The sequence below is a fragment of the Electrona antarctica genome (assembly GCF_951216825.1).
Source record: "Electrona antarctica genome assembly, chromosome: 11".
Classification (NCBI taxonomy): Eukaryota; Metazoa; Chordata; class Actinopteri; order Myctophiformes; family Myctophidae; genus Electrona; species Electrona antarctica.
Window position 1 is genome coordinate 28,580,760 of NC_136792.1, and position 22,061 is coordinate 28,602,820.

The 22,061-nt window shown below is 40.3% G+C and overlaps 1 protein-coding gene across 1 annotated transcript; it reads left to right on the plus strand.

Moving 5' to 3' along the window:
- Positions 1-3,132: 3,132 nt before the first annotated feature.
- LOC306932096 (uncharacterized protein) lies at positions 3,133-21,816 on the plus strand (the record flags this gene model as incomplete). Its single annotated transcript, XM_079513799.1, has 13 exons — positions 3,133-3,402; positions 3,566-4,378; positions 4,636-4,863; positions 5,074-5,197; positions 5,296-6,207; positions 10,560-10,659; positions 11,872-12,103; positions 18,445-18,677; positions 18,835-19,111; positions 19,212-20,027; positions 20,258-20,488; positions 20,617-20,740; positions 20,909-21,816. Exons 1-13 carry the CDS (start codon positions 3,148-3,150, stop codon positions 21,814-21,816), a joined length of 5,253 nt encoding a protein of 1,750 aa, XP_079369925.1. The 5' UTR covers positions 3,133-3,147.
- Positions 21,817-22,061: the final 245 nt, after the last annotated feature.

Sequence of the window (22,061 nt, forward strand, 5' to 3'; positions counted from 1 at the left end):
CTGTAGCGATTGAGATTTTTCATGGGACGTTATCTGCCAGCTACGTACATACAGTATTCGCACCCCTTTACACCATGAAGCGGTTGAGCCGAAAATCAGTTTTTAACATTGTTCCGATTGCAACGCCTCCGTCACCCCCAGCACCACAGCAAGAGCGAGGTCAAGACGTCAGTCGCCAAGTCTCTGATTTTGTACCACATCGCACCCGACATTTCCAGACGTTTCTGGCGAAAGATAAACAGTGTGAGCTAACGCTAATAATAGCCGATCGTTACAATTGTTCTCCAGGCTGGGAAACGGAATTAAGTTCACCAAAAATATTAGCAAAAAAAACCCTGACAGGGTTGACCTATACACTTAATTAATAGGCAAATTCTAGATGAAAGAAATCACACCTGTGTGAAGTGAGGGGCGCTCTGATCATTGTACATCATCAACATCATACATCATCATACTCATCATCTCATTTCGGCCAATCAGAATTTGCGTCCTCACTTTCGTCATCAATGTTTTGTGTTACGCAATGTTTGTGTTTACACAAACACTCAAAATTGTCAATGGGATTTAAAGGAGAATTCCATGCTAGAAGGCTTTTTTACCTTTCTTACCTTTCTTTGTAGTCGTTACGTCCCCACCAAAGAGGTCCAGGTGTTTTTTTGTGCAAAAACTCCTTATTGGCTATTTCCCCTACCATAAGCCCTCAATGAATTGCATTGAATGGGAATTGAATGGGGATATGGGGTGCTAATTCGCTTATTTCCATTTACATTATGAAGAGAGGATATAGACAAAAAAATAATAATTTTGAGCGATGGAAATAAGCGAATTAGCATAACACCCCATAGCCCCATTCAATTCCCATTCAATTCAATGCAATTCATTTAGGGCTTATGGTAGGGGAAATAGCCAATAAGGAGCTTTTGCACAAAATAACACCTGGACCTCTTTGGTGGGGATGTAACAACTACAAAGAAAGGTAAGAAAGCCTTTTTGTATGGAATTATCCTTTAATGTTAGTGTTAGGACAACATTTGGGTTACATACAATTAAAGCTGGACATAGCCCCTCAGAAATCACACCCATGTGAAGAGAGGGGCGCTATTATCATCATACATCACCATACATCACCATACACATCACATTCCGCGCTGAACCAATCAAATCATCGCAAATGTCATTCCGGCCAATCACATTTGGCGTCTTCACTTTTCTGTCCTCACTTTTATATTATATGTATTTACACAAACCCGGAAAGCTGGGAATAGAAGGGGCTAGCGCCCGTCAAAAAATAAGAAATCCCAAACAGATGGTTATTTAACCATCTCAAAGTGGGGTCCTTGGGGGTGTTCCAAGGGATCCCCAATTAGTAACAGCATCACAATCATTTTCACCACGTTATCCATTTCAGAGCCATAGAAGAGATCCAACTTTGATCTCGCCACAAAGCAGAATGGCTAGAGCCTCAGCCTGATGGCCTTAAAAGTCTAATATCTCCCCCAGTCCATATAGGGATATCCCTTTGATCTAGTGGTCAAGATGTTGGACTTTCACGTGGGAGACCCGAGTTCGAATCCCGTGCGTAACACTGATCCATTTATACCTTGGCTATTCAAAAATAGCACAAATCTGGCGGTCCCTGGCTGGCACAAAACCTTTTCAGATGGTGATCCGCGGCAAATTACATATTCATTTGGGGGTCCTTGACATGAAAAAGTTGGAGAACCACTGTCTACTCAATTTTCCAGTGAAGCTCAAAGACAACTTGTGGACGGTACACAATTCCCTCTCCACCAAACAGAGACTTGTTTTTTTTTTTTTAAACGTTTTAAGGTCAACCACCCCAATACAACTCATTGAGTTGCAAGGAGTTGCATTTGTGTGGTTGACCTTAAAATGGGTTTGTCCCAAGGAGTCCCAACTGGTGTGGCTCTGAATTCACTGCTTCAGCTCTATAAAATACTGTAGCAAAGGTCCTGTTGAAATGGCCAGGAGCCCAGGACTACATTGAGCTCTACTTGCTCAGAGTCACCTGAGTGGGGTGGACAGTAACTAAGAAGTATTTATTTTATGTATATGTTTTACTTCCATGTCTAATGCATTATAAACATATCTATAAGGCAATATAATAGTTATAAGAGCTCATACATATTCAAAATGTTTTATAACCATAATCATAACACATTATAAAAGGTTATTATACTGATGTATACGGTCAAGTATAAATGATTTGTAATCTGCTTATAACATGGTATAATTACATATACGCATTAATAGATAGGTACGTATAATGCGATTCATAACACATTATACAGCTTGTTAACACACACTATTCATTACAAATTAATTCTCATGTTATAATACATTCTAGTGCTATGATGCGACACATTGTGAGCTTAGATCTGCCATTTTAACTACGTTTAACGTCTTTTGCATTTATAAATTGCATTTGTTATTAAAAATTAAATGTACTTTGTAATTTGTACTTTTTAATACTATTTAACTTTCTTTTTACTACTTTTTAACTTTTTAATACTTTTTTGTGGTTGAGTGGTTGCTCAGGTGCAAGAAAAAACTAAAGACAACTCCAAAGTTAGGTCCATGCAAAAGAAAAATAAAGCCACTTGGACATTCCCTGGGGTCCCAATACTGCAATCACTTTGCACTCATAAGCATCACTTTGACTTTACATATAGGAACATGGACATGAATGTTAATTGAGAGATACCTGTAGCCATGGTAGCCTACAGGGATTATAAAAGTGTGTGCACTACAGGGTCACAGACGCTACACCCCGGGCTGGAGAGCAGTCATGCCAGTGCTGAGGTTGGTGCTTTTGGCCCTGCAGCTCAGGATGGTAAAGCCTGTGTGTAGACTGCAGGTGAGGGCACAGCTACCTGAGCTCAGCAAGGATGGTGATCTCTTCTTGGGGGGCATCTTCACCTTTCGCACTGGCTTTAGAGGGAATGTTCCAACTTTTCAGAGTTTACCGAATCCTCCCAGATGTTTGAAGTGAGTATGAATTTTCGTATAGTTTGTATATTTTTCTTTAATATGAAAATTAATGTTGTGTAGTTTGCTTTTTTTAAGTATTGTATTCATGCCTTTCCTTCTAGTGTCAATACAAGAGAATTCAAATTTGCACAAACCATGATCTTTGCTATTGAAGAAATAAATCAAGACCCTTCTATCCTCCCAAATCACAAATTGGGCTACAAAATCTATAATGGCTGTGGATTATCAAACATCATGCAGTCTGCCATCAGTTTAGCCAATGGACAGAGGGAAATCATAGATGACAGGAGCTGCACAAAGTCTGAAACTGCTCTGGCTGTGCTAGGCCACTCTGGTTCTACACCAACTATTGGATTTGCCCGGATTATTGGGAGGTTCCAGATTCCAGTGGTAAACGTTTTAGTTTTCTTAACACAAAAGAGCCTGTCTAGAGTCAATATGCTAATAATAGAGATGCATAACTTTGTATTCCACATTTGTAATTTTGTTATTATTATGAGCAGCATGTAAAAAAATCTATTAATACCAAATATCACACATTATATTTACACAGATCAGCCACTTTGCAACTTGTGCATGTCTAAGCAACAGAGAAGAGTTTCCATCTTTCTTCAGAACCATCCCTAGTGACTATTACCAGAGCAGAGCCCTAGCAAAGCTGGTTAAGCACTTTGGCTGGACCTGGGTGGGTGCAATAAGTAGCAATAATGATTATGGAATCAACGGAATTAGCACCTTTATACAAGCTGCACAAGAATTGGGAGTGTGCATTGAGTATTCTGTGACCTTTGAGCAAACAGATCCAATTGACAAACTGGCAAAAGTGCTTGAAGTCATAAAACATTCCACTTCTAAGGTCATCATGGCCTTTATGACCCACAGAGAAATTAAGGTCCTTGCAAGAGAACTACATAAAGAGAACATTACAGGATTGCAATGGGTTGGCAGTGATGCCTGGATCACGGACCACTCTCTCACTGCCAGTGAGGGACACCACATCCTGCTGGGCTCCATAGGCTTTACTGTCACGAGAGCTCACATACCCGGGCTGGGAGAACACCTGAGGGAGCTTCACCCCTCACAGTTCCCTGACAGCCAGTTCGTCAGAGACTTTTGGGAAGACGTGTTTGACTGTTCTCTGAATGTGACTTCTGAGGCGCAAAAAGCACTGTGCAGTGGCTTTGAGAGCCTGCGAGATGTTGACTCGCAGTTCACGGATGTTTCTGAGCTGAGATTCACTAACAACGTCTACAAATCGGTTTATGCAGTGGCTCATGCTCTTGATAATCTGTTCAAATGTGAGAATGGTCAGGGTCCATTCTCCAATGGGAGCTGTGCTGATGTTACACACATACAGCCTTGGCAGGTAAGAAAGACAATGATCAAACTGTAAACTCATTTATGTCTACAGTTATTTGCATTCTTTATCATTTGAATACACAATAAAATCCACATTGTTAATCTAACTCTGAAAGTTTAAAAATCTACTTTCACACAATTGTTATACTTTCAGAGATAAATTACCATTCCAAATGATGTTGCTTAGAAAACAAAGAAAAGAACATTAAGAAAATAAAATAAAGGCTAAAGGATGAAATAATGTGCACTGCTTGTTCTCTACAGGTTTTGCATTATTTACAAAATGTTGATTTCTCTACAAGACAAGGGGAGAGAGTGTTTTTTGACAATAATGGTGATTCACCCCCAACATATGAACTCATCAATTTACAAAGAGTCACCTCTGGAATTATGCATGTAGCCAACATTGGATTTTATGATGCTTCTCTGGTCAGTGAGAATCAGTTCACCATGAAAGGTCTCCACCCAGTGTGGGGAGGAAGTAGTGACACGGTACATTTTAATTTAGCTTTATTGTCATATCTATGGTTTGTGGGCCAGTATGCAATTTCATGATTCACAAATATTCATGAATATTATTTTTGTATGTCTTCCATTAAGGGCTTGTTTTAAATAAATGTGTAAATAGTAACATGTAAAAGAAACTAAAATTAAATAAAATACAATTTTAATATATAATGAGGTACAACGTTCGTGCATCAGATGCCTGTTTCAGTGTGCAGTGAGAGCTGTCTCCCAGGAACTCTTAAGGTATTGCTCAAAGGAAAGCCTCTCTGCTGTTACAAGTGTATACCTTGTACAGAGGGAGAAATAAGCAACACCACAGGTACAGTATGCTTCGGCAGGAAAGTATTTAAATAAAATATATATAATCTTCTCATTGCCACAGCATCAAACTGTTCTTTTTGTCTTTCTCTAAAACAGATTCAACGGAATGCTTCAAATGTCCTATCAAATACTGGTCCAATGCCAGAGGAGACGCATGTATCTTAAAAGAAATTGAATTCCTTTCTTACACAGAAATCATGGGTATCATTTTAATATTTTTTTGTTTAATGGGAGTGATTTTGACAATGATTATAGCACTTATTTTCTTCCAATTCAGGGAATCTCCTGTGGTCAGGGCCAACAACTCTGAGCTTAGTTTCCTGCTGCTGTTCTCCTTGACTCTGTGTTTCCTGTGTTCTCTGACCTTCATTGGCCGTCCCTCAGAGTGGTCCTGTATGCTGCGACACACAGCATTTGGGATCACCTTTGTCCTCTGCATCTCTTGTGTTCTGGGGAAAACTATAGTGGTGCTAATGGCCTTCAGGGCAACACTGCCAGGCAGTAATGTCATGAAATGGTTTGGACCTGTACAACAAAGGCTTAGCGTTCTGGCTTTCACTCTGATACAGGTTCTGATTTGTATCCTGTGGTTAATAATAAACCCTCCCTTTCCTGTCAAGAATTTCACACACTTTAAGGAAAAGATCATTCTAGAATGTGCTCTGGGTTCAGCTATAGGTTTCTGGGCTGTGTTGGGGTATATCGGTTTTTTGGCTATCTTGTGTTTTTTTCTGGCCTTTTTAGCTCGAACGCTGCCTGATAACTTTAATGAAGCCAAATGTATCACCTTCAGCATGCTGATATTCTGTGCTGTGTGGATCACCTTTATCCCAGCTTATGTCAGCTCTCCTGGAAAGTTCACTGTAGCTGTGGAGATATTTGCAATTCTGGCCTCAAGTTATGGAATGCTTGCTAGCATTTTCCTGCCAAAATGCTATATAATATTATTGAAACCAGAAAAGAATACAAAAAAACATATCATGGGGAAGACATCTAATACTGATATACATAATTAAGTCACCTGGCGCCATTTGCGCCTTTTGACGCCTATATTCGTATGTTTCTCCACACCGATTACGCCTTTTCACGCCTTTTTTAATATAAATTGACTACAGTTCACAAGTGTGTCCTGTACGTGTTCATACACTCCGGTTCCGGTGCCGGAAATTTAAATCGGATTCTTCTTTTTGGGTCAAAACAAGCTTGAGTTGCGGCTCATTTCTCTAAACGATATGATCCTAGGTTACAAATAGTATGTTTTGGGTGGATTAAATGACAATCGCGGGACATAGCAGATTTTCTCGGTTTCGGAGTGAAACGGCGCTCCGAGCCACCTACCAGATGGCACTGTTGGCGGAAAATGAATTCAGGGTGACACTTCCAGGCAATAATGTTTTGACCTGCAATTACGCTTGTTCTACATGTCTTTTACTTTCATACAAATCCTGATATGTATCATCACACCCCCCCCCCCCCCCCTCCTTTCCCTTCAATAAAGTTATTTGAGACGGTGGTCTTGGTTGAGCTGTATTGTATTGTATTGTATTGTATTGTATTGTATTGTATTGTATTGTATTGTATTGTATTGTATTTGCATTGTATGTTCGTACTAAATTGATCAATATAATATTATTATTACTGATGAATTGAGTATAATAGAAATAAGCCACTGGGGATTTTTGTGTTATCCTTTTAGCATAACCTTTGACTGTACTACATGTACTGGTAACACACTTGTTAATAAAGTAATGAATCAATCAACCAACCAACCAACCGACCAATCAATCATATTCATACTGTATGAGTTTTCACCTCATACTATTATTGGGAACAGAGGCACCGCCACTCCGTCTATATGTGGCTTCCGTGTGCGGTTCTTCCGCGTGCGGTTAGGGTTAGGGTTAGGCTTAGGGACAGTTACTATTGAGTGTGTTGGAATGGCAGTGCACTATTATTGCGGCCAGATAAAAATACCAAGCCAGCATAATTTGTTGTCTGTTTTATAAATTAATACATCAAATTATGCTGGCTAATTAAAATCATTGTGTTCCCTTTTCCATTCCTTAAATTCCTTAAGTACCCCAGCCAGACTGGGTCTAAACCCAGATACAACTTGCGGAATTGTAGGCAATTTGTTAGAGGGATAGTCAGTGTTCAGGTCTCTCTTGAAAAATCTGTTTTTTATATCAATGATCTCAATTCACCTTGTTAAATAAAGGATATGATACTGTGTATTGTGTCAATTGATGTGACTTTTTTGCTGAAAAAAGTGCAAAAAACAAAAAATCTGCAATGGTGCCAGTAATGTTTGTTGTTAAAGTGTAATGTAACATACAGTATCACAGGACATGGTTATACTGTAAATTGAGGGAAAAACATGCTGAGGGGCGCAGCGAGGGCAGTATTTATATGAGCCAGATGATGTCTTACGTTGTCATTTACTGCGCAAAACAAACATTAAAGTCCATAGACTTGGCTGGCAAACGTTTTTGTAAAAAAGGGTCTAAACAAACATCCTGCATAGACTTGGCTGCCACATGACGTTATTTTGGAAAGCCATGCACTGGAGGGGCTGGCACCCCTCAAAAATTAAAAAGGCAGTATGAATGTAGTTACAAGAGTACTTTCAGGAATACACATTATGGGCGCTCACATTGACTATCCCTCTTTTTCTAGTGCTAGTCTCTCAAGACAGACTGTTGACTCAAGTAAAAAAGGGTGCTGTTTTTCCTTTTTTTGCCGCTGGGTTCCCAGATTGGCCAAGTACTAACCAGGAAAGAATGTGGACAGCAAACCCTGAGATGAGAGAATGATATTAGTGAGGCAGCATTCATTGTGGGACAAATCTATTGTCCTGCAGGTTCCACCTCAGTTCAGGGCATCCATACTGTCTGTGTCTTCCTAGATTTTGTGTTATTGAGCGTGCATGGTACCAGATACAATTGGAAAAGCTGTTGTATTTTGTGCAAATGAGCTAAGATATAGCATTTTATGCTCAATCCGGCAGCCATCTTGAACGTCATCTTGACAATTACACCTTTCTGGAAGGTATACTTTCCTAGATTTTTTGTATGTTCTTAAAGGGGCATTCCACTCATTTTCAACATTTTACTAGTATGAAAGAAATCATTAACATGGTGAAACACATCTTGATGACATCATCAACATGTGTTTCACCATGTTAATGATTTATTTCAGACCTCCAGTTCTAGGAAACACAGAATGCAGGGACTTTTTTATTATTTCCACACAACAGCTCTAAGGTATATTAATGACATAGTAAAATGTTGAAAATGTGTGGAATGCCCCTTTAAAGAACAACTTTGTTTTTTTCAACCACGGTTCATGTATAGGTTGTAGGTTGTTATTAGTTTTAATTTGTTGTTATTTATTTATTTTCATTTACTGCTGTCTTTCGTTTTAGTGATTTTTTGACAGGGTCGGGGGCATTCGGGAAAGTGCACGGCTAAATGTGTATTTATTTGGCAGCAGTCATTTCACATCCACGTTTCCTATAGTCGCCTACTCGCGGTAAGGCAGTATGTAGGAAACGTCCAGTAGGCTGCATTGCATGGTCTTGATAAGTAATCTACTGGTGATTGTCAGTTGATAACATTCGAAGAGGAATGTCATGGAATGGTTTGGACCTGTACAACAAAGGCTTAGTGTTCTGGCTTTCACTCTAATACAGGTTCTGATTTATATCCTAATAAACCCTCCATTTCCTGTCAAGAATTTCACATACTTTAAGGAAAAGATAATTCTACAATGTGCTCTGGGTTCAGCTATAGGTTCTGGGCTGTGTTGGGGTATATCGGTGTTTTTGGCTGGCCTTTTTAGCTCGAAAGCTGCATGCCTGATAACTTGAATGAAGCCAAATGTATCACTTTCAGCATGCTGATATTCTGTACTGTGTGGATCACCTTTATCCCAGCTTATGTCAGCTCTCTTGAAAAGATCACTGTAGCTGTGGAGATATTTGCAATTCTGGCCTCAAGTTATGGAATGCTTATAGTGTGATGTGTCATAGGCAGTTTGTCACCTCCCCATTCACATTCAATAGATCCAATGATATTTTTTGGGCAGATGTAATTTCCTGGGGTCTAGTAGGGTCTAGTAGGAGTGGACATGTTGGCCAAAGGGTGGTGCTAGACTAGAGGAAAGCCCATGGGGCCACCAAAATCAGTAGGGTTCATCCTTTGGGGCAGAGGAGGCTGAAAACACGAGGGAATTCCTGCATCAAGGTTCATGGCAATCTGGCTATTAGATCTTAAAATATCTCAAGTGCAAGAGAAGACATTACATTGTTGGCATACTGTACAGTATGTGTGGAACTATATGAAAAGGCTGTCACCAAAATCAGCAGCATGAAACATGAAGATCCACAGCATGAAGGTGCACAGCGCTGCATAATCCATAACATTACAGCCAGTCCTCTCCATACATGGAGAGGACTGGATCATGCATATATGGAGCCGGCCAGCAACTCTACATCTGACCTCAAACCCTTATATCTCCATGGAGCTGACCTGTTCTGACATTCCATATATTGATCTCACCCCACCCGTTCTACCTCTTCGATGTCTCCCTTTTGACTGATACCTGCCCATTCAAACTCTAGACAGGCCAGCCCCAAAGTTATTAGTGCAGCCGCGCCGGCAGCCGGCAAAAACTAGAGTTCTCAACAGGCCCGAAAATTAAGAACCGGCCCTACCTGGGCCCTCATCAAACCCTGTAGACTCAAGACACTGTCCCCGCTGCCACCCTTAGATCTCCATATATGGAGCTGACCTGTTCTGACATTCCATATGTTGATCTGACCTCATCAAACCCTGTACACTAAAGACACACTCCATATATGGCCAGACCTCATCAAACCCTGTACACTCAAGACACTGCCCCCGCTTGCTCCCTTAGATCTCCATGGAGCTGACCTGTTCTGACATTCCATATGTTGATCTGACCCCCCATGCCAAAGCGCTAGCGTTCGCCCAGCAGTCTGCCATCACCCAGGCGGATGCATCACTCACCACCTACAAGGAGACTGGGGTTTATTCTTCCATGGTGCCTGCAGCTTGGCCAGGCACTCCACTACACTTAAATGGCTGCGCTTGTAGATGGGAAGCAAGCAGAAGAGGGCGATCTGTTCTGTTTGCATGTGCACGATCATACTTTTGATCCACCCTTGCATATGTCGGTGCGGTGCCCCATGCACTGGGACACCCCAGTCAAAAAATTCCGAACATGCTGCTGGATCTGTGTAACTGCACTGCATAGTAACTCCTGTTCAGTGGAACTGGGAGGGATAGCATGTTCCTTGGCATGCGTTATCTTGTCCCAGTGAAACTCCACACTGACAGGTGAAAAGGAGCACATGGCGACTCCCATGTCTATCGGAGAAGACATGTGGTTGTCTAAACTCCCCAAAACCAACAAGGAGGGGTTGGAATCAAGTGACAGGTAATACAGCGTAATATAGGTAATAATAACATGGGGCATGACAAATAAGTAGGAAGAAAATGAAAATTGTACAAAAATGAGAAGAAAAGAAAAGAGAGATATCCTAATAATTTAGGACTAAAGTCGTCAACCGACCAACCAGCATGCATTCCTTGGAGCCGCCACTATAAACTGTAGTAGTGGGATAAAAACAGAAGGGTGCACGATTTAAAAATATCTGTAACACTTGTGAAAAGTTGCTGTGGGAAAATAATTGTATTGACTATACTGTATAATTAAGTAGACCTTTTGTTTTTAAAAATACAATTATCAGCACACAATATTGATTGTTTGGCTTACTGATTTATTTAATCAGTGTCCTACTGACTCCTACATTTATTAAAGATGCCCAGGCATACTGGGCTAATAGACAACAAGTTTATTTCGTATTCTCTTGATAATTCCTGTTGGCCTTATGCAATAATTGTGTTTGCATGTGCCTCTGAGAATGGTTCATTGGCATGCTTCCTTCACCTGGGTGGCCAACAGTAAACTATAAAACACACATCATTTCAGGTATCCAGTCTGTGCCAAGGGACATAAGCTCTGAGATGAGACCAGTCACACTTGTGTTCTTAGCACTGTTCACAGGGATAGTGTCACCCTGCACATGTCTCTGCCTGAATCAGAGTAATGAAGTCAGTCATTATGGGTCTGAAGAAAAGACAATGGCCTTCACTTCAAATGGCTCCATTAGAAAACCTGTCAGTCAGGAGAAAGAGAAGCTGACACTGGCATGTGATAGGTGAGTACATTTCTCCTCACATCTTCACTTTATTTATTTTTTCTTGTAGTATTTCTAACCTTTACTGCATTTCTTACAGTTGTTTTCTTTCTGTGTCTTTCCAAAGCAGAAGAGTGGATTCTATTATGATTAATCACCACTGTAATTGTTAGTAATTCCTCTGTCCATCTAAACAGACAATTAAACAATATCTAGAGGAATTTTGAGGCCAATGAGTCAATTACAAATTCCAATTCAAGTCATTTTATAGCAATTATGTGTATAGTAATTGCCTCTCCATTGGGGCTTTGCATTTTACCAAGGCCTCAACTCAGCTTCAGCTGACTCAAAACTACTGAACATTTTCAGGGTCTCTATTTGGATAATGCTTGCTTTGTTTGATAATGTCATAAGTGGGAACTTGTCTTTCTGTTGCTTAAATCGTTTAGGAAGACCCCTTTTTGTGAGGAGATCAAAAGAGACTCTTCATTTCTACCTGGTATCACTGAGTGCTTCATGCTCTGCTGCAACAACTGTCAGACTGATAACCTATTGCAGAAAGATATATCAGAGGCTGTGAATAGTGATAAGGAAAAAAAGCAGGGCTGCAAAAGTATAATTCAGATGTTTCTGAAGGAGCACCCCCCTTGTGATGTCAGGTGTCTCACTCACATGGTGCAGGTGAGAGGCACAGATAGGGCTCATGTATTGCAGGAGATTGGAGTCATATTTGCCATAGAGAAATGAAAATGTGATTTGCTTATGTTGTGTTTTTTTTTTGCTGAAATGTAACCATCTAATTAAATGTATTATGTGTTCCTTCTCTTGGCACAGATGAGAACTGATACTCACAGCTCATGTTTGAATGAAACCTTTAGCTACCATTCATCAATTAATCATAGAAATATACCTCAGCCGGTCATTGTATTTGTTCTGATGGACCAGCAGAACAGGCAAAGTGTCCATATGAACAAGGCATACAAACCGGAATGGAAAGTTCAGTACATTGCATGGACATTGTATGGAATATATGGCTATCCGATTCCAGATGCCTTCATCTTCACTCTGTCTGAAAGCCTGTGGTGCCTGGGATTTTTACGTGAATTGGAAAACTTCAGGATCAGCTGTGTACTGTGGATGTGCACACTTCTTGATGCCCATCGGCTCTCCTGCTCCACTCTACCTGAGTGCAAAGTGTGTCTTAGGGTAGTGTGTTTCACAGCACTGTCACGTATCCCCACTAGGAGAGCAGACAAAGACAGCAAGGTGAATCAAGGTGAATTTGCATCATGCCAGGTGTGTGTGTCCATTTATATGTGCTATAATTAATCAATGACTAATGCATATTAATTGTAAATTACAGATTAATGTACTGTATCTCTTGTTACAGCAGGTGCTTCTGATATTATATGCAACAGGTCCAACAGGAACAATAAAATCAGGTAAGGCGGAACAATGAGAAAATGGATTTACTGTAGTAGTGGTGTTTACTACTTACTGTAGTAAGTAATCACTAACTTTTTCAAGACGTTACCGTTACATTTACTCCATGTATGTCTTCACAGAATTTGAAGAGAATGGCAACCTTAGGCACACCAGCAGAGCTGTTGGGAGATTGCTGCTGGCTGCTCTTTTACTGCTTGGAACATTTCTAACAAGAATATTGATATTGCCACGTAGATACAGTCCTCCCCGTGGCAGGAACACCACAGTGGTGGTGCTTTGCAGTGTGACATTATACTCATTCCCAACACCATGCTTCACTAGCCAGCGACCTGAGTGGTCCTGTATGCTTCGCCACACTGTGTTGGAAATCACCCATGTCCTCTGTATGTTTTGTGTTCTGGGGAAAACACTGCATGTGTTCATTGCCTTTAAGGCCACACGTACTCTCGTGAAATGGTTTGGACTTGCACAGCTGCAGCTTGAGGCTCTGGCTTTTACTGTCATACAGAGCCTGATACTTCTTCTGTGTCTAATCATCGTCCCTCATTTCCCTACTAAGAATGTGAAGTACTGCCATCATTGCCATGAAAGCAGCGGTCTTGAGCGTGATGGTGGGCCTGTGCTAAGTGCCTGGTCAGGGTTAGGACATATAGAGCTCATGGCTATATTGTTCTGTGTGTTTGCTTCACTGACTGGCAGAATAAAATCCATGCAGGTAAAAATTAATGTATTGAGTGTTCTCATACACATGCAATTGGTGGTCTGGCAACAATGCACCAGAGTTCAAAAAAAGTATATACTGGTTATTAAGATTGACAGGCCAAATTGAGTTTATTTTCCAAAAATGTAATCATGAAAGCACTCATAAGTCACATTGAAAAGGAGAGAAAAAACAAACAAACAAAAAAACAATAGTTACATTCAAATGTATAGTTTGTATTTTATTTCGCAAAATATTCAATGAATTACTTTAAGTTTCTAATATTTTAAGAACAGTAAACTAAACTCATCTCCTGTGTCATCATTGTGCTGTTATGCTGTAGTGAGTCCTACAGAAACGATTAAAAATAGTATGAAGGAAGACATTACATCATTTAGCACACTCTGCAGTGATCAATATATTAAAGATTTTTCAATATCATGGAATCATTGAAAATAAGTAATATTACAAATATAAACAATAATGGAAATACATTTCTCTTCGAAGTTTAAACACAGCTAAGATCTTCCAAATTACTACTCCTCAACAAACACATTCTGTTGTCCTTTGAAGTGGAACTATGATGATTCTTTTAACACATTGTGTTCTAAAATGCCAGACAAACACTGAATGTATGCCTGAATTTTGTATGCCTGCTATAGTACAGGATAACACATCGATCATACATACAGTACCTGATTTACAGCTGCTAAGGGATTGGATGGACATTTAGGCCAAGACTACATGTTGTATTCATGATGATCTTCTTGACAGACTCTGTATTCCTCTATTATATTGATGTTTACGTACGTAGAGCCTACACTACAATAATGCCTGGGTTGGGGTTTTTCTGGTGAAGTAGGTCTTGTTTTGGAATGGTTTGACTCACCTATTTTTACACAGCTGTGCACGCTTGAAAACAGGCCACTAGAGGGACCATGTCTGGCTGGATACTCCCAGGTGTTAGTTGAGGACGGTACCACGACAGAACTGGGTTTTATGTGTTACAGGTATTTTCATTTCATGTTTGTTTGTTGTATTTTTTTTTATTCAGCATTTATAGATGTGTGTCAAGGGGAGAAGATCTATTGGTGAGCGGTCCAATCTTTTTTCACAGTATCAGTTCATACAAGTTACGTAAATGTATTTAACCTTTATATGTTTGATCTGCCAGCTTCTCTAATAAAGATGAAAATACTAATTCTAATACATTGATTCTACATCTGACTTTTATGTAGCTATACTATGCAAGCGCAATTAAAATGACAGGCAGCCGAAGGCTGGAAACTGTTTTCAGCCCACTTCAGTTTTTGACCTAGATCAGGGGTTCTCAACGTTTTTGGCCGGGGACCCCCGGAAATGCTTTGGCAATATCTCGGGACCCCCGCCCCGCCCCCTCCCGACCCCCAATATAAATTGACTGCTACAATAACCTTAACCCATTTTGGGCGGGAACCCCTTTTGGTGTTTTAAGCATTGTTATAATTTAGCTATTTAAAAATAGCAGATCTACAAGCTCATAGCGCGCCACCGAGTGGCGCGCTACGAGCTTGTAGGTCTGCTATTTTTGAAAAATCGTGAAAATCTTTTTGAATTTTTTTTTTTTTTTTTTTTAATAATTTGGGGACCCCCTAAAATAATTTGGCGACCCCCCGAGGGGTCGCGACCCACGGGTTGAGAACCCCTGACCTAGATAACTCTTAAAACCCCCTAGTTTGACCAATCACATGCTACTTAAACCGGAATTCATTTGTTTTGCCTGCATATACAATAGGTTGCATATAGGTTGTTGCATATAGTTGCACAATTGAGAGGTGATACAGTAGTTGACACCACACACAACACATTTGTGAAGAAAGCTACAGGTATTGGTAAGCATTTATTTTTCAGATTGGTCACAAATTTGGCTAACTTTCACAAACCAGTAGGCCAAGGCAGACACAAGTATTTCCTACAGCTTTAAGTAAAAAAAAATCGGAACTAACCCTTTAAAACCATAAACCTTTAAAACCTTAAACCTTTAGTTTAAAACATTTAACACCTTTAAAAACATCTTTAACACAATTAGTCCATGGGCCAGACCAGAAGTGAGGGACATTTTTGGTGGCAAAATCTATTTGCTATACCATTTTGTTTGTTGGGTCCATATAAGTACTTTGAGACATGATAGCATTTTCAAATGAGTAGCTTTAATACTTTTTTGGGACAATCATTGTTTCCCCATTAACTCCCATTATATGCAGAGTATGATTTTGTGTAGTTTACTGTAGATGTTATATGTTACAATTAAGTTTATTCACACTTATAATTATACACACACAAATGCTATGACATATAAAAGTATGTTATAAAAGTATATAAACATGTAGGCCTATAGTAATAAATTAGCATAATTGGCTAAATATTCCCCAACACAAGAAATTACTATAACTTTGCTTTACTTAACTTAACTTAGAAAGGTGAGTCTATGTTTGTGAATACTAAGCATTTAAAGTATGAGGTATAAAGTACGGCAGCCTTGTGTTCATAAAACAGAAAGATTGGGTATTGGGTAAGACTGACGTTAAACCCCGCAGCTATGTCGAGTCCGCCTACATAAGCTGCGAGCATGAGACCTGTTTCTGAATTTGTCTATAGTCGTCTCCATATATGAAGATCAGGACACTGACCTCATCAAACCCTGGATAGCCATACATGGAGAAGACTGGATCATCACCTAGATCTGCATATATGGAGCTTCAAAACTGGAGCTGAACTGTTCTGACATTCCATATGTTGATCCTTCCCTACCCGTCCTTCCTCTTCGATGTCTCCCTTTTGACCGATACCTGTCCAAGTGTCCATTCAAACTCTAGACGGGCCCATATATGGCCAGTACAGAATTTATTCCATATGTTGATCTGACCCCCCATGCCCAGCAATCTGACATTTGGGCTCCTAACTGATATGACATCTCTTATTCTTATAGCTATGCTGATTTTAGACTGCATGCGGGGGCCACCAGCACAAATGGCTGTGCTGGAACCTGCAAGTGTGTACGGACCTGCAAGCTTTCAGACTGCTCCTGCCTTGCCAACAAATTAAAGTGCACAGAAATGTGCAAGCTACAAACCTGTAGCAATCAGAAGGAAGAGGAGGAAGATGAAATTAAACTGATTGATTATGTGATGATAATGATGAAGATATTGATATGACAGTGATGGTTATGATGATGTTCATTGATTAGATTGAGTGAAAGACAGATAATTCTTCATTTTTCCCTCTGTATGACGTGTTTTATTCAAAAAACAGTTAGGCGATTTTTCATTCTGTGAATCTATGGTTGGTGTCTTTGAAGGCTGATAACTGCAACTAAGCTACCAAGCTACCTTAGGAACTGCTATCATGTTGAAATATTATCTAGGGATATAGACCTTTTCAAAAAACATGATAGCATTTGCCACCTTGAATGTCCCTCACTAGTGAAAATTCTGGTCTGGGCCCATGGACTAAATGTGTGCTTCCCCTCTAGGCCAGAATGTGGCGCCAGTGCCAGAGAAATCCATGCTATAAGCTTACAAGATGGGTCACTTCCGCCCACCCCGGAAGTGATAGCCGCCCATATTTGAGCCACATTCTCATTCCAGGCTGTGTCCACTTTCTTAGCGTGATCAACATTTAGACTTTTATAAGGTCCCAAAGATCACAGTTTGTCTCATTTTGAGGAGAAAAAGGATGTGGCCGCGTGTGCATCGGATCCGTGTGGAGGCTGTCTAACATGCGAGTAAAACCCCCCCACGGTGGCACAGTCGGCAGTGCTGTCGCCTCACAGCTAGAAGGTCCTGGGTTCGATTCCCACTGGGGACACTGTGGGCGTTGGCGGCGTGTCCTCTCCTCCGCGTCATCAGTGCCCATACCCGAGGCGGGGTTGGCGAAAGGGCCTTTCTGTGTGGAGTTTGCATGTTCTCCCCGTGTCCCCTAGGGTAGGTACCCTCACAAAAAACATGCAGTAATCCTGGTCACTAAACTGCCTCACCCTGGCCAGCTGGGGCGCCCGATGGAGGGGAAAGGAACTAGTTGGAATATTAACGTGCTCCTTCCACGCGCTACGTCCAACCAGGGAAACCCCCCCCTGTCAGGTGCAAAAGGAGCAACCTGGACACTCATGCATGAAGGAAGCATGAGTTCAAGTCCGTTGCTCTCCCCAGGTTGGCGGGGGTGTGTAGAGCCCAGGATCACAAATTGACACAGGAGTGAAAAATGGGTTACAGAATCGTGGGATAAAAAATATTATAAAAAAAAGAAACCCCCCCCCCCTTTTTTCCCCATAATTGCTAGATTAATTGAAATTAAAGAAAGATGAGTTCCCTCGTTTGGCACAGGTGGGTCGTGGAGAGAATGAGGTCCTGCGTTCTTGGCATACATTCGGTTAACACTACTACCAATACACTACCACAGTACCAATACATTGACACCTATAAAACTATCAATACTTAATACTATAACATTCTTAGTGATCCCAAACTGTTTCTTCAGGAACAGTACTTTCATGTATTTTATCACAGTACCTGGAATATCATGGTTGGAGAAACCCAAACTCATCACAACAACAGGTGGAGATGGTGTTTGTGTTGACTGCATAAAACTAAAATATAGATTATTTTCTTTTTGTCACCCCCATTTTTCAAGACTCAGTTGTGGAAAAAGAACGCTGAATGAATGTCAAATAATCTAGTCCCTGATTATAATACGACCCCGTCTTTTAGGATATTTCCATTGGGGAAAAAACGTAGTCTTATATTCAGGCCAATAGGGTCATTTCTTCTGAGAATTGGGCGTGTACTCACATTAGCTGAATTACTGAAGAAAAACTGATAAATATTGGCTTCCTGGTCAGGGATGCTACAGTATGGGGAAGAGCCCCATCATGGGATGGCTCATTATTATCCTGTTTGCTGTACTGGCAAAAACCAAGTCTGAAAACGAAACATGCAAACTGATAGGGAAAACAGGGTTCATGGAGTTTTTTAAAGAGGGAGACCTTAATATTGGAGGAGTTTTCTCTATGTCAAGCACACGCGAGATAGTAGATTATGACTGGAAGGCGGTGCCACATTATTACTGCACAAAGTAAGTGAAATTACATATTTATGAAATGTTCTACTGTGGTCTAAAAATATGTGGACTTCACTGCCGATATTCATATTCTACTATCATTAATGGCAAATGCTGCTATTGTTATTTTTGTTAATTGTGCTGAATGTGAGAGCAACCATTTCATTTCCAGGAGAAATGACAGGGAATTGAAGTTTGCTCGGACAGTGATTTTTACTGTGGAGGAGATCAACACAAACCCTGAACTTCTTCCTGGTGTATCTCTGGGCTACGTTCTCTACAACGGCTGTGGCAGTGAAAACCTGATACGGGCGTCTATTGAAGCTGTAAACAGAGAGGAGTCCCACGGTCAGGATTGCACAAAAAAAATTCAGGCATTGTTGGGGCACTCATCTTCAGGAGTAAGCGCTGTGATAAACAAAATAATTGGTCGATTCTCAATACCACAGGTGAAGGCAGTGGTTTACTGCACCATAACAATGCATTATTCTGCCAATTCAGTCAGCCCTAGTTCAAGTTATAATGTCTTTATTGTTTCTTTTTTAACAGATCAGCCACCTTTCAACCTGTGCTTGTCTAAGTGACCAAAACCTCTATCCTACATTCTTCAGAACTGTTCCAAGTGACCGCTTCCAAGTCATAGCTCTGGTGCAGCTCATGAAGCACTTTGACTGGCGCTGGGTTGGCATTGTTTATTCATTTGGCAAATACTCAAAGGAGGGTACACTTGAATTCAGTAAGGAAGCAAAAAAAGAGGGCATCTGTGTTGAATACTTTGAATATTTCTCAAAGACCCTTTCCAGCAAAAGGATAGATGCCATTGCAAATTCAATAAGAAAGTCTTCATCAAAGGTGGTTCTGTTGTTCATGTCCTCATTCTACACAAAAATTTTCTTAAGGAAAATGGATGGAAAGAACATATCTGGGAAACAATGGGTTGGCAGTGAGGCTTGGATCACTATTGTAGACCTAGCTTCTGCAAAGCAAAAGCATATCTTGCAGGGGGCACTGGGTTTTGCAATCCCTCAGGCAGCCATCCCAGGTCTCGCTGAATTCTTACTAAACCTGAAACCATCAGATGAACCGCATAGTGCTCGTATTAAAGCTTTTTGGGAGGGTGTCTTTCAATGCAGCTTCACTCCTTCAAACACATCTGCAATGTGCAACGGCACAGAGGATCTAAGAACAGTCTCGATCTCCAACCGCTACACTGATATGACAGAGTTCGGGACATTGAACAGTGTCTATAAGGCTGTGTATTCAGTAGCGCATGCCCTTCATGCATTATTGCAATGTAAAAGTGGCACAAATTCCACCATACTGGGAAAACGCTGTGCAAAGGAGATTGATGTCCAGCCTATACAAGTGAGTTCATGTAGCCTATTTTTCATACCACATGGACAATGTAAGGGTTGGTACATTGTAAGTAACATTCCTTAATGATTACTTGTTTTGTAGCATGAGATGAAGTTGATTGTTGTACGACGTGTACATGTTTTCCCCTCTGCATGATTGTACAAGACACATTTCCTAATTGAAAGGTTAATTCATCATCACAGTTATCCTCATACCAGCTTGACCAACTGTCTCTGCAGGTATTGGAGCATCTGAGACGGGTGAACTTTACCACACAGAACGGAGACAAGGTTTTGTTTGATGACAATGGAGACTCTGTGGCACAGTATGACCTAGTGAATTGGCAGATGCGCGATGATGGCACTGTGGATATTGTCAATATTGGCTACTATGACAGTTCTTCTCCGGAAGGGAAAACCTTCAAACTAAAAAGCAATGTCAAAATAATATGGGGTGGAAACTACAATCAGGTAAAAACAATAATAATAATAATTACAAAATATGGCACTTTTAGTATTTTCTCTGAAAAAGCAACAAGTTTTATATCCAATATTCATAATGTTGTATTCTGAAATGACTGAATTTTTGACTGTAACAGGTTCCAAGGTCTGTATGCAGAGAGCCATGCCCACCAGGGACTCGCAAGGCCATAAACAAGCGTAAACCGGTGTGCTGCTTTGACTGTTTTGAATGCCCAGAGGGGACAATAAGTAATCAGACCAGTGAGTGTGTATTTCAAATGCAATCCTTCTCATGTTATGTGCTTGCAAAAAAAGAAAACAAGGAATAATAATAGGCTTAATAGTTAATAGTTAATACTTGCTATGAATTGTTTTTTTGGAGTGTTTAATAGTTTATTTTTTATTATAGTAACTGTAATTCTTTTGCAGATTCTCCTGACTGTTTGAGGTGTCCCTCTGAATTTTGGCCAAATGAAAAGAAAGACAAGTGTATTCCAAAAGCTGCCGAGTTCCTTTCCTACAAAGAGATCATGGGTGTAGTATTGACTGTATTTAGCTGTCTTGGTGTATTTTTGTCACTTCTAATATCAATAATATTCTTAGTTCATAGGGAAACTCCCATTGTAAAAGCCAACAACTCTGAGCTCAGCTTCCTTTTGCTTTTGTCATTAAAGCTGTGTTTCCTATGTTCTCTGACATTCATTGGCCGTCCCTCAGTGTGGTCCTGTATGCTGCGACACACCGCATTTGGGATCACCTTTGTTCTCTGCATCTCGTGTGTTCTGGGGAAAACTATAGTGGTGTTAATGGCCTTCAGGGCAACACTGCCAGGCAGTAATGTCATGAAATGGTTTGGACCGGCACAGCAAAGACTCAGCGTTCTGGCTTTCACTCTTGTACAGGTTCTGATTTGTATACTTTGGTTAACGATCAGCCCTCCATTCCCCAAAAAGAATATGAATCACTATAAAGAAAAGATTATTCTGGAATGTGCCCTAGGTTCATCTGCTGTTGGTTTCTGGGCTGTGCTGGGTTATATTGGACTTCTTGCGCTCATGTGTTTTATACTGGCCTTTCTTGCGAGGAAATTGCCAGATAGCTTTAATGAAGCAAAGTTTATCACCTTCAGCATGCTGATATTCTGTGCTGTGTGGATCACTTTTATCCCAGCTTATGTCAGCTCTCCTGGAAAGTTCACTGTAGCTGTGGAGATATTTGCTATCCTTGCTTCTAGTTTTGGTTTGTTGATATGTATATTTGTCCCAAAGTGCTATATCATAATCTTCAAACCAGAGCTAAATTCTAAAAAACACATGATGAGCAAGATTGCAACTTAAGCTCATAATTAAACTTAAAAATTCAATAAAAAATGTTGTTTAAAAAATAAAAAACACTCCACATATATGTAAACTACTGTACCTGACACAGATGTGATGCATGTTTATTACTGAATAAATACCCATTATGTACTGTATAGTAACATATTATTCTAGAAAGTATACTGTATGTATTATTTGACATGGGTTCTACTGTATCAATACACATGTTGGTGCAAGGATATATGTAAAAAGCATTTATTCTA